This window comes from Ictidomys tridecemlineatus, chromosome 4 (assembly GCF_052094955.1).
Source record: "Ictidomys tridecemlineatus isolate mIctTri1 chromosome 4, mIctTri1.hap1, whole genome shotgun sequence".
NCBI lineage: Eukaryota > Metazoa > Chordata > Mammalia > Rodentia > Sciuridae > Ictidomys > Ictidomys tridecemlineatus.
This window is the reverse complement of record NC_135480.1, coordinates 113,128,731-113,142,418: the sequence shown is the minus strand read 5'-3', so window position 1 is coordinate 113,142,418 and position 13,688 is coordinate 113,128,731. Positions and strand designations below refer to the sequence as shown.

The following is a 13,688-nucleotide window of genomic DNA, read 5'->3' as shown; positions in this document are numbered from 1 at the left end:
CCTTACAGGGTATCTCTGCTCATGTCTTTCCTCCACCTTATTTACCTTTTTAAAATTTCTGTCGACCTGAGGTACTTTCATCCAGTTTCCAGTACTCAGGCTTTATGTCCTCTAGAAAGTCCTCTGTGGACCTCCAGACTTGGCATATGACCCACCTCTGTACCTTGTACATACCTTGATTTTTATCACTTTCTATGTATTATGTCATGGATATGGTTTGGGTCCCCCAAGGGTTTTGGTGTCCCTCAAGGGTTCACACATGGGGAGATTGGTCCTCGGTGTGGCTATGTTAAGAGTGGTGAGAACTTTCAGGGGTTGGGCCCAGTGGCTTGTTGTTACTGGGCCCTTCTCACGCTCTGGTTTCCTGTCCTGTCATTGGAGTCCTGACTAGAGCCACGCTGGCACCATGACCTTAACCTCCAGAATTTTGGGCTAAATAGACCTCTTTACTTTTTGTGGTGCTGGGAATTGAATCCAGGGCCTTGCATATGCTAGGAAAGTGTTCTACCAGATGAGCTATATTCCCAACTCTTAGACCTAATTTCTTTCCCAGCTTCAGCTATTTTGTTATAGTAATGGAAGACAGACAAATGTCATATTAAAATTATGTATTTTGTAGGATTTCTTTTTCTTTATTCTTCATATTCTGGTATTTCATGATGTTGTTATTTGGTGTTGGGGCTTTTTTTTCAATGTTCTAGTTACTTTTATAAGCATTTTCTATCTTAAGATTATATTCTTCAGTCCTGAGTGTTTTTCCCCTCTTATATAATTTCCTCTGTTATTTCTTTCTGAAGCTTATATTACTTAGATATTGGATCTCAGATATTCTCTATTTTAAAAAATGTATCATATTTTACTTCTGATACTTCTAATACTTCTAATATTTCCAGTATTTCTATTAAACTTTTACTTTTCTATCATCGTATTTTTAATTCCCAAGAGCTTTAATTGGTAGGGAGGAGAGTACTCAATTCTAAAATTTCTCTTCTTATATCCTGTTCTTATTTCACAAATATGGTATCATTTCTTTTTTTATCTGAGAATTTTAACTTATATAATCTGTAGAGCTAGATGAATCCTTTGATCATTTAGTACTATTCCTCCATAGACTTGTGTATAGGTTAGCCCCTCTCCCCTCAACTTAAAAGCAAGACTCTATCTCAAAGAATAAAAAAGAACTAGTGATGTAGCTCAGTGGTAAAGTACTCCTAGATTCAATCTTAAGTAAAAGAGAGGGAGGGAGAGGAAAGAAGAGGAGAGAGAGGGGAGAGAAGGGGAGGAAAGGAGAGGGGAGGGGTGGAGAGAAGAAGAGAGGTATTTTGGTTTATGCCAGGCTGTTCTCAGCCAAGCCTCCATGTTCACAGTTCTTAGTGGCAATGACTGAGAAGCACTATACCCAGACCATATAAATTAAACAACCCCAGTGAGACCAAGGCAGAAATGGTCTCAGGAATATTCAGAAGAGTGGACTTTCATCCTGAGTCTGAGTTAGATCTGAAAAGGTGTTTTCATGGTTAGCAGGGTTAACTATTCTGAAATTAGAGCAATATTGTGCTTTGTACGAGATAAACAAGATGGCAGGTAAAGGTAGGGGGAAGAGAAAGAAAAATAATAGTATGACAGATCAAAGAGATAGTTTGAATCAAAGAGAGTGGAAGGAAATATTATAGTTAAGGCTTGTAAGCAGAGGAAAGAAAAGAGTCTCAATAGAATTGTGCTTAATGAAGGAACATGTTTGGTGAGAACCTGAGAAATAATTATGAATTCAGTAAGGTGATGACAGTTTCATCCCTAGAAATTCTACTTAGAGTCCTACTAGCTTAAGATCTTCCAAATCTTTTGTGGCTGTTACATGCCATCAAATTTGAGGCAGCAAGTGAGGGGACGTGAAGTAAAAAGATATAAAAGACACAGGAAATAGCAAGGGACAAATAGGAATGGCTAGTTTAAAATGAATAATAGGGTCAATTTAGTTTAGTATTTATTGAGTGCCTGTTACGAATAAGGCTTTAATGTATACAGTTGAGGAACAGAGATAACAACACCAGGGGCTGGAATTTCCAGGAGTTTATAGTCCTCTTTGAAGATGCCCAAGAAGGTAAAATCCATAGTAGAAAATCTAGTAACTAATGACATGCTTTCCAATTAAGAGGTCTTTGAAAGCAAAGCAAGGAATTGTTCCTATAGTACATATTATCTGGTCCCTTCACAGGCTGAAAACTTTACCAGCATAAACAGTGATATAGCTGTTCTATAATTAATGATCACATGTCAGAATGCACAGAGGAAGAAGTGGTACAGATTTGGAGAGTTATCTTTACCTTCAGAAAATGCAGAAATTCTTTCCTAAATTCTATTGCCAAGACATTCTCTAGAAGTATTAGGAAAGTATTTTTTCCCAATATAATCTCTTAGAGAGAAATGCTATGATATTGTACTTTTCCATCTTAATTGAATTTTCTTCTTTTTTTTTTAAAGAGAGAGTGAGAGAGGAGAGAGAGAGAGAAATTTTTAATATTTATTTTTTAGTTTTCGGCGGACACAACATCTTTGTTGGTATGTGGTGCTGAGGATTGAACCCGGGCCGCACGCATGCCAGGCGAGCGTGCTACCACTTTGAGCCACATCCCCAGCCCTGAATTTTCTTCTAAACAGCTTGACATGATGACGAGTATCCCTGAAGGCCCTAATTTATTCAGGATTAATAAGTACATCATTGTAAGTGGGTAGTAAATATCTTGCAAATGGTTATTACAAAATAATTAGTTGTACATGTGTTCAAAGAGCTCTCATTGCCTTAAAATCTTGGGGCTTTTTATTTGTATTTTTCAATGCCTGTAATCCCAGCGACTCATGTGACTGAGGCAAATTGAGATCCTATCTTAAAATAAAGAATAAAAAGGGATGGGGATGTAGTTTGGTGGTAAAACAACCCTGGGTTCATAGTAACATTAAAGTGGAAAAAGAGTTAAGACAAAACTTCAGTTTTGAGTAGTGGAATACTACTTATTCACTTGCTATAGTTTGGGTCTGGAATGTTCCTTAAATGCCTGTGTGTTCAAGGCTTGGTCCCCAACTTGGTGCTACTGAAGGTAGTGGAACCTAAGAGGTGGGGCCTAGTGGGAGGTCTTTAGGTTACTGGAGGTGTGCCCTTGAGGAGAATTGTGGAAGCCCAGCCCCTGTCACATCTTAGCTATTAAGAAAGTAGTTTTGCTCTGACCATGATTTGCTGCCACAGGCCCAAAGCAACTAAGCAGAATGAAACCTCTGAATCTATGAGCCAAAATAAACTTATCCCAAGTTGATTATCTCAGACATTTGCTATAGTAAGGTAACACCTCACTATTAATATTTATTTATTATGTAATCTACTATTAAGTAGATTACATAATAAATAAATTTAAGTTATTAATGGCCTTTTCTCAAACAGGAATAACTGCTAGAGATGGGATTTTTCTACTAAAAACTGATTACATTAAAGAGTTGCTAGAGACATTTAGTGTTAAGCCATCCAAAACCCTGCTGTGTCTAATTACACCACATGAAGTCCACCAATCTACAAGCCAAGTTCATAGACCATGTACATTATTCTCAACCATGATTATTTTAATAAAGCTTGCAATGTGAAATGAAGAACCAAAAATTATAGAAAAGGTCACTTTAAAAATAAACACACATGGGGCTGGGGTTGTGATTCAGTGATAGAGCACTTGCATGTGTGAGGCACTAGGTTTGATTCTCAGCACTGCATAAATAAATAAATTAATTAATTAAATAAAGGTCTATCAATGTCCAAAAAAGTATTTGAAAGAAACCACACACTTTGTAGGTAACTGAAAAAAAATCTCTTAAAATGTTTAAAAAATACAGAGCTAAAATTCTCAGATAAAAAAAGAGATGATACTATATTTGTGAAATAAGAACAGGATGCTATAAAAAGAAAATTGAGTACTCTCCTCCCCCACCAATGAAAGCTCTTGGGAATTAAAAATATCATGGTAGGAAAGTAAAGTTTAATAGACTAGAAGTTCTATTAGAAGTGAAATATAAGACATATTTTTTTTAAATAGAAAATATCAAAGATCCAATATCTAAGTAATGTAAGCTTCAGAAAGAGATAACAGAAAAAATTATGAGAGAAAAAAACCACTCAGGACTGAAGAATATAATTTTAAGAGAAAATGCTTATAAAGTAACTAGACCAATGGAAAAAAAAAGCCCCAACACCAAATAACAGCATCACTAAATACCAGAATATGAGGAATAAAGAAAAGGAAATCCTACAAAATTCCAGAATTCAAACAAAGTCCAAGGGATCTAGAATTAGAATGGCATCAATTTCTCAATAGCATCCCAATAAAGTGGAAGAAAATGGAGAAATGTACTCAAAATTTGGAAGGAGAATTATTTCCAATTAATACCCCAAACCATTAATCCAGTGTGAAGAAAGCAAAGTGGCATCTTAAATGTGCAAGGTCTCAAAAAGCAGCTGGGTCTTTGGGAGACTGAGACTCATATGATTTGGGAAACTTCTTTAAAAAAAGACTTAAAATTACAAATATAAAATTAGGAATAAAAGTGAATATTTATGTAGAATGAGAAAATAAATCACAACAAACTAGGACCATCTTTCTTTTTAATATCTCTTTAGAAAATTTATCTAAAATGCTTCTTTATGGCAACCTAGTTTTCTCTTTCACTGGGCAACTGGAAGCAATTCACAGTATTCTTAGGGGCTCCATGAGCTTTTTCAGTTCCTTGGTAAATGTGCCTCTGCCTCCATATGCTGTTTATCAGAAAGCTATGTTTCAGTAAAACCAAAGAATTGGTATCTAAGAAATGGGAATTCAGCATGATTCCCAGCATGGCAGTAAGGGGAAGTGCAGTATAACTAGGAGCCCGAGAATAACCAGTCTCTGAGAATAGAGGACTGACTGGGGATGTTTTCAAGAGAAAAAATCAGAGTGATTGATTACTTTGATTACTTGATGTTTATTGGAGAGTTATTTATTCTGTCAAACTTTAAGCAAGAATTGGTGATGGGTATTCAAAACCCTATGCAACTGAAGAAAATGTCTAACCTATACACATCTTCCTGTATATTTAGACTACTTAAAAACCTAATACAATACAAATAGTATGCACATAATTGTTATACTGTTTTGTTCAGGGAAAAATGAAATGGAAAAAAAGCCTGTACAACAGTTCAATATGTATAATACTATGTGTATGGTGTGTATACATATGATACTATATATAATATTATATATATAATATAATATTAGAGGAACTTTTAAAAATTGTATAAATATATATATTATGTATTATATGTAATATATAATAGATACATAATTTTTTTGCAATGCTGGGGATTGAATCCAGGTATCCAGTGCTTTACCATTGAGTTACATCCTCAGCCCTTTTCATTTTGAGACAGGATCTCATTAAATTGCCCAAGATGGTTTTTAACTTAGAACCTTCCTGTCTCAGCCTGAGGAGAGACTGGGATTACAGGTGAACTCTATCCCACTCTGCTGTATATTTATAATACCTTTGATCTGTGGTTGGTTTTATCTGTACATGGGGAACCTGAGAAATGGAGGTCTGACTGTAGTCAGCATTTCTTGGGGGTAGACCTCAGATTCTACAATTTTAAAAAGTTCCCCTAGTCTCACTGCATTATCTATTGCTTTTTTATGAAACAAACAAAAATCAAACCAACCAAATGACTCATTTAGAAACAAGGAGTCTCTGACTCATAAAGTATATTATGGTGATACCGCTAGTTGTTCACTCCCAATATGCATTTCCCTCTTCCTTATTGACAGAATTCCAGTTTTGCTGTACTGATGACACAACCAAGCCAAACAGTAGATTTTCCCAGCTTCCCTTCCAGTTGGAGTGGCTATGTGACATAGTTTCAGTCTATAAAATATAAGAATTCTACTGGGTGGAGTTTCCAGGAAAGATATTAATTAATAACAATAATTAATATTAAAAGGACCAACTCATCTGGTGCCTTGCTTTCTGCCCTTCTTTCTGCTGTTATGCAGGCTAAGCTCTCCAGTGAGACAAGCATGAAAGCTACATACAAAGAACAATGGTTAAAGAAGAAAGAAGGAAACTATTCTGGATGACATTCTGGAATACCTTTTCTAGCTCCCAACTTCTCACATCCAGATCTCTAGTTACATGAGGGTGGGGGAAAAAAAAAAAGAAAAAGAAAAAAAGAAAAAAAAAACCTCTTTGCTTGTTTAAACCAGTTGTAGAAGGATTTTCTATTTCTTATAACTAAATGAAATTCTAGTGCCATCTCATACTTGTTCAAATGTTTATTTTACATGTATTCAACATGTTTTATTGAGTGCCTATTAGTGGGCACTGTGCTAGGAATCACTTAGGAGGCCACACAGACAAGGTGCTTTTACTTCACAGACCACAAAACAGTTGGAAGGATCTATAGGTAGGGAATGTCCCTAATTTATGATAGTTTAATTTAGTATTTTTTTAGCTTTCTGATGGAGCAAAAGTCAGACACATTCAGTAAAAACCATACTTCAGTTCTTTAATTTAATCTGCCCTGGACTAGTCATATACAATATGATCTTCTTGTTTGATGCCAGGCAGTGGCAGCCAATCACAGCTCCCTGTCAGCTACACGATCATAAAAGGAAACAACCATGCTCTACATTGTTCTGTGTTGCTAAACTAGGATGTTTGGAAGTTATGTGTAGTAAATGCGTTTAAAAAAATTTTTTTTGTGTATATGGTGCTAGGGATTGAACCCAGGGCTTTGTGCATGCAAGGCAAGCATTCTGCCAACTGAGCTATATCCCCAGCCCAGTAAACACATTTTAGACTCATGATATTTTTCAATTTACAAGGTGTTCATGATGACATAACTCCATCATAAGTCAAGGAGCATGGGATTCAGGAAGACTATGGCTCAAACCAATAGACTTTAAATCAATAGAGTGAATCAAAATAGTTACTTGGTTTATATTCCCAAGGGACCACATGCCAGAAAGAGGAATAATATGAATTCTGGGAGACCTAGATTTTACCTGTAACTTTTTAGCGAATTAGATTTTGGGAAGCTGAATTGGCACCCCCTTTCTCCACAAAAAAGACTTAATTGGGCTTCTCCAGAAATCTTCACCCAAACTGATTTTAGGACTGTCAGCAAAAGAGTCTCTGCAAAAGAGTTCAATGTAGATAAACTTCCTATTTTTGTGTTGCCCTGTTTTACTTGGCCACTGGCCGAGAAGATACCAGCACTCCAGGTGCTGGACACCCCTTACTAGTTTTTCACAAACATATCCCAGTATAGTAGTTTGTAGAAATGTGCAAATAAGGCCTCTGGCCTTGAGCTGGAGCTTCACAGTGATGTCTATATTTTTAAGATAAGTTATAATTGGGATCCACGGTAACAGCTGGCAGGGGTAGAAAAAAAAGGGGAGAAGAAGCTCTCCCTTTTTCAGGTGTTGTCCTTGAAGTGTTAACTTGCCCAAAACAGTGAAAGAAAAAGCTGTTTTTATTTGAACTTCTGTAGACTGTGAACTTCCGAGCCCCTCCTCTCACATGCTGGGTATAAAACTCTAAAACTACCTGAACTCAGGGTTCAGGGGACTAATTGATTACAGCAAAAGCTGTGAACCTGACTGCTGCCAAATAAAACTGTTTCCTGCTATCTTCGGGGCCTTGCCTCCTTTGTCCCTAACAAAGCAACATGGAGTACTTACTAATTTTTCTGGAATCACCTTTTGAAAAAAAAATTTTTTTTTTTACTTGATAGTCTTTAAGTATACCTAGTTCTAAGATATTTTGTGATTACATTGAACAAAGATGGGCATGAAATGAACCAAAGTGTCTCTAAATTTAGGCTCTAAATTCAAGTCAGAGAATATATTAAATGTTGAGAAACAAATCACAAATCCCCATCACAAAATTAGACAAACAGCAAACATTGACAACAAAAATACCCTAGTGGGAGCAGTGGTATTCTGGAAGAAATTCTAGTTGGGGTCCTGGCTCAGCTATTTAATAAACTTGACAGCCCTGGGCCACATACACAATGCCTCTGTTTGCTCTTACAGGGCTGCTTATAGAAATCACTTTGCATACTGAAAGCCTCATTATGATTTGACTACCAGAAAGATACTGATAATGGCTTATAACATCTAGATTCTAGCAAGGGAAAGATTGTGGCCTCAATATGCATCACATGTAGGTGGCTGATAGATCTTTTGACTTTCTAGCCTCCCCAATAATGGGCCTTGTGTCTATCTAATTTTTATACAAGAGAATAGGTAAAAAGAAACAAAAAACAGCTAAAATTTAAGTGATCTCTTTTTGTTTGTTTCTAGTTCCAGTGAAGGTTTTGGGGAAGAGTGCTGGCTCTTAAAAGGGAGGAAGCTAAGATTTCAAGTAAAAAAGCTGGGTATGTAGTTCAGTCATAGAGCCTTTGCTTGGCATGCTGAAGCCCTGGGTTTGGTCTCCAGCACCACAAAAAAAAAAAAAAAAAAAAAAAGAAAAGAAAAGTTGGGGTTAAGGATGTAACTTTGGGGGGGGCCCTATGTTCAACCCCTAGCAACACACACACACACACACACACACATGCTAACCCACTTATCCACTCACACACAAATTTTTAAAAAATTAAATGAAGTGTGGGGATTAAGTACTTACCTGGGGTCTCTAATTGTTCATATTCAGTATGGTCTAATATGTGAATAATCTAGTATTTATCTTATGACCTGCCTGTAGAAACATATAGATATAAACTGTGTCTATGTATGCACCTATTTGATACCTCAGTTTTCAGCTTTTTACAGTTAAAAACCTTTGTAATAGCAGGGACTTTGGCCATGGGAGTGGCTTTACATAGGATAAAACTGCCCTCATCCATTTTCAACAAGCAAATGCATTTGAGGAAGAGACAGTCCTTTGATTATACCCAATATAGACAACGTCTGTAGTTTGAACAATTAAGGATGGCAGCCACTGTTATCTTGAAGTGGTGAAGAGATAAGAAATGGAAATCTTCCTCTTTGCCTCTTTTTCTCTCCAGCTCTCGTCAAATCCTGTCTCAAAGTTCAATTAAGCCAGAGTCATAACTAAGGATATAGCAGAGAGAGACTCCAAATGGAATAATTGTTGCCACTTGTGAGATTTAATAGCTTCACCTCAGTCATCACAACCAACATCCAGCAGAAGGATGGGGCTGGGACCCACAGAATATAAGGAAAAATGTGTGGCTTGAGGAAAAGTAAGTAGTGCTTCTATTTCCATCTTCCACAGAAGAAATGAGAGGAAATCAAGCTCTTTAGAAAGAAGGAAATTGAATGCTTGGCTCCTATAATACCAAAAAAATAATGAGATAATGTCTCACCCTCTACTTATCTAAGGCACTCCCTCTGGTAAAAGCAAGGGGCCATATTCAATAACGCCTTAATATCAATTCCACATATTGTCTAGAAACTGTAGGAACAGAGAGTGATCACCCTGTTTGTTATTAAGCCAAGAAACTTACTCATGAAGAGCCAAGTCTGAAGTGGCTCTGGGCCCCCCATCTATGTTTCACTGTGTGTACTGTGCTTTACCACTTCAGTCTCTGCACGCAGGTGCAATACCCAGATTCTGCTAAATATAGAGCACAATTGGTTAAATAAGCACACGTGTCTTATGGGCAATAAACCATACTATTAATTAAAATAATTACTGATAAAATGGTGTAAGCCTTTAGGTTTAGAAGACTGTGCCACTTGGAAGAGCCAATTAGATGCCTGGGAGGCCAATTTCGGAAGTTTTGGGGGGAGAGGAAGAAAATGGCAGGTACCAACCAGAATGTAAAGGATATGGCCATTTTTGTGAGTTTTAGGAGAAAGACGTGCCCTAAAATGTAAAAAATAGCTTCTATTTCATAAAGCGCTAGGTTCGCTGGCTGAACCTTTCGTTCAGCCAAAAATCTTTCTTTCGTTCGGTGCTACCTCATCCTTCTGGACCCAGAGAGTGTTCTCCACGCAAACCTCTCCTCCACGGTTAAATTCACCCTCTGCTCCAGACAGCTTTTCTACCTACTGCTCTATAATAGCGGCTGGAAGAACTTTATCCATCACCCTGTATTATTAGATACCAGACTTCCGGGACTAAGGACAGTGTCTGTTTCAAGTATTAGTAGATCCTGGCTAACAAGGAGTGGCCGTTGGATACAAGTTCCCACAGCTAAAAGGGCTGACTAAAAACAGCTCCAGGTCCCTTGGCCCAGGTGCCTGTCATCACTGTGGGCAGGGTGACCTCTGAGCGACCCTCTGGGACAGGATGGATGCCAGGGGCTTCATACCTTCCTCTCACCACGCAGCGTAGTCCACCTGATTCGTTGGGGGACCCTGAGTGATATTCATTTCAGGGCTGGCAATGCGACCAAGGCGCGGAGCACAGGTGGGACCTCTGGAAACTTCCCAGCCCCGAGGGGCTCTCAGTTCGGCCTCAGCGACACCAACATCCTCCCGCCCCTCCCGTAGTCGAGTTGAGTCCTCCTCCCCTTCCCAGCGCCCCTTCCTAGTCCAAGACCTCTCCAAATTTGAGAGCACTTCTCGGTCCCAGTGCCCTTCCCAGGGGGCTCTTTCCCCTCCCTGAGCTCCTTTCCGCGTTTCTTGACCTACTCCCGAGCTCCCGTCCGTAACCCTCATCCCAGTCCAAGCCCCTCTTCACAGTGGGAGCTCCCTGCCCTCAACGGAAGTCTGACCTGAGCTCAGCTCCTCAGAAGCGTCCGCGGCCAGCGCCCGCAAGCCAAGTGCAGCGGCAGGTGGCGGAGCAGGTGCAGGAGCCGGCGGCCAGCTGTGGGCCCCGCCCGCGGAAGTGGGCTCTCTCCACCTTTGATCGCCCTTCCCCGCACCTGCCAGCTCAAAGGACCTGCAGTCGCCGGAACTGCACTTTCCTCGGTTCCTTCTTACCATCTGGTCCGAAGGTATTCCCTAAGGTGTTTCACCAGGAGCGGGTTCCTGGGAGGACTGTGTCCGACTGTAACCTTCTACAAGGCAAAAGAATCACAAAGCCTGAGACACAGCGAGAACTCAGCGGGTATGGAAGCCAGCTTCTCAGGACAAGCAACCACTGCAAACACACTGGAAGCCAGAATCAAGTTTCTTTTTCTGGGTAAAACTTGATAGTTAACTTTTGAGTGTCACATAGTTCGCTCTTTCATTCACTCCATTCATTAATTCATTCAACAAATCTGCCACGTGCTCATCTAACAACAGATCTGACAGACGGACACAGTTCTGTGTGCTCCAAGGGGACAGAGTTTCTGCCCTGGGAGGAGCTTGCTTTCTACGAAGGTAAGCACGACTTTCTTTGTAGTTATAAGATGCTGCGAATCTTTGTAGCATCTGGAACTAAGAGATTAACCTCCCTCTGCAACGCTCTGCTGCTCCTCCCCTCCTGAGGACATAAAAGAATGAGAGAGCTAAGTCTCTATCTCACACCAACGGATAAGTCCCCCTGGGAGGAATGCTAGTAGAGGTCTATTAAAAACTTCTCAGGTGATACTAAAAAGTCAGGGTCCAGAACCACAGATCTAGAGTTCTAAAATGCCTTCCAGTTTATTCCATTGTTGAGGGCTTTGTGGAAACTAATGTTTGTGTTTTGTTTGTAGAGCAAGGCAAAGGATGTACAAGAGCAGAGTAGAACAATGCTACTTGGTTGTTTTTTTTTTTTTTTTTTTTTTGGTGGGGAGGAGGTGGTACCAGGGATTGAACTCGGGAGCACTGGATCACAAAGGCACATCCCTAACCCTATTTTGTATTTTATTTAGAGACAAGGTCTCATTGATCTGCTTAGCGCCTGGCTTTTTGTTGAGCCTGGCTTGACTTGCCTGCCTAAGCCTCCAGAGCCACTGGGATTACAGGCGTGTGCCACCGTGCCCTGCTCAAGTGCCACTTTTGACCAAATAACTTTTCTTTTCTATAAAGTAAAGAAAGACACCATGGAGCATTTCCTGTAGCAGATCTTTCCTCTGTAAAATAGAATGAATGGGATCTCATGGGAGAAGATAATGACTAGGAAGTTGTGCGATTTTGGTTAAAAGAATAATGAAACCGTACATCTGAGATGCATGATGTGCCAGAGCCAGGAGATTCTCAGAAGAGCATCATTTGAATTCCTGGAGAGAAAGGGCATAGGAGGGATGCCTGACAGAGAACAGCCTCTCCCAAGGTGACAAACATCCAAGGCTCAACCCTTTCATCTATTTTAAAATCCCTGGGTGGAATATGCCAAGATGAGACATGGTGATTAAATCTGTTTCCAAACTGATGTAAGTGCCAGGCTTAACTCTGATACTTGCTCATGCCTATGGATTTTGAAATGAATAATATGCTTGAGTCCTGTGTGTGTGTCATCCTGGACAAGGCTATTCTCTGACACCAGATCTCTTCTATGGTCTTTCTCTTTACTAATGTTTTATGTTTCTCATAGGCTAGGATTATGAAACAAATGTGTGACGTCTTAATTGTATAGTTACTGGTGGATAGAGATGCTTCTTAAGGTGGAAAAAATTAGAACTAAGAAAATAATTTCTGCCTCAAATTATAATATTGTGGTATTAGGATAAACCACTTAAAATATAAATTTGACTATCTTTAACATGATATGTAAAAATAACCCAAATCAAACAGCTTCAAGTAAGTAGCTGACAAAAGGTAAATTACTATTAAATCAACTATAAAATAATATAATACCAGCTAATCATTATTATCAAGCTATTTTAATATAAAATTCAAACAAAGTTGTGTCTAGAGACAGTTTTTTATGAAGACCTTGGTAAACAACTTTTAATTTAATAGGAAATGCTTTAGTTCATAAAGTCCCCAGTATAATTGACTGTTCTTTTGGAAGATCATTGCTCATTATTCAATCTCTCTTTGGCCATCATGTTACTAGTTGGGCACATGACCAAATAAGGACTATTTTCCCAGCCAGGCTTTTAGCTAGAAGAGGTTAGATAACTAAATTCAGACTAATGGGCTAAAAGGAAAAGGGAGGTAGGATACTGTGGTGGGTGTCCTGAAAGAAAGGGAATGTGCTCATCTTCTCCCCTTCTACTCTCATGATAGGGATATGGGCATGGTGCTGAGCCAATCTTGGACCACGGTGGCTAACCATTATGGACCAATGGTAAAATATGTGGATGAAAGAAGACTGGATTATTGGATGATCTCATGCAATAGCCTCTGCATTAGTCCTATAATGTCTACCTCCAAACTGTTCCACAAAGAATAAAATTTGTTACATGAAGCTAAATCCACATCTTAAATAATTTAGTGCCGCAGTCTGGCTGGGCACAAGATCATGAGCCACTCACACCTTGTAGATTTAAACAGCAATTCTTTATTCCCGAACTCACATGGGCCCTGTACAAACACGTTCTGGGGAAATCCCAGTTCTGCCGCCCAATTCACGTCCCAAATACTTTCTCAATTCCAGGAGAACTCAATGGGAACTCAGGCAGCAGGATACGCCCTATTCCCAGCAGGAATGACCTTAAACCTGGAACTGCCCTAAACCCAGATTGTCTTAAACTGGGAACACCCTAAACCCAAATTGTCTTAAACTGGGAACGCCCTAAACCCAAATTATCCTAAACCAGGATACTTCCTAAAACCTGCAGGATTCACCCTAAACGT

General features: G+C 39.2%; 2 protein-coding genes across 4 annotated transcripts in view; one reads left to right on the top strand and one right to left on the bottom strand.

Moving 5' to 3' along the window:
* Tmem45b (transmembrane protein 45B) overlaps window positions 1-11,093 on the bottom strand; it is a 41,425-nt gene extending 30,332 nt beyond the window's left edge. The window contains exon 1 of one of the 3 annotated variants that reach the window (XM_078047329.1): window positions 10,959-11,093. The gene's annotated coding sequence lies outside the window, so the exon portion shown is untranslated. Of the gene's footprint in view, window positions 1-10,345; window positions 10,477-10,750; window positions 10,909-10,958 lie in introns of those variants that run through there. The other 2 variants (XM_040285552.2, XM_078047328.1) reach the window with 2 other exon arrangements.
* LOC144376701 (uncharacterized) lies at window positions 10,420-13,305 on the top strand. Its single transcript, XM_078044962.1, has 4 exons — window positions 10,420-10,443; window positions 10,700-11,160; window positions 11,265-11,342; window positions 13,119-13,305. The coding sequence occupies exons 1-4, from the start codon at window positions 10,420-10,422 to the stop codon at window positions 13,282-13,284; spliced, it is 729 nt and encodes a 242-aa protein (XP_077901088.1). The 3' UTR covers window positions 13,285-13,305.
* Window positions 13,306-13,688: the final 383 nt, after the last annotated feature.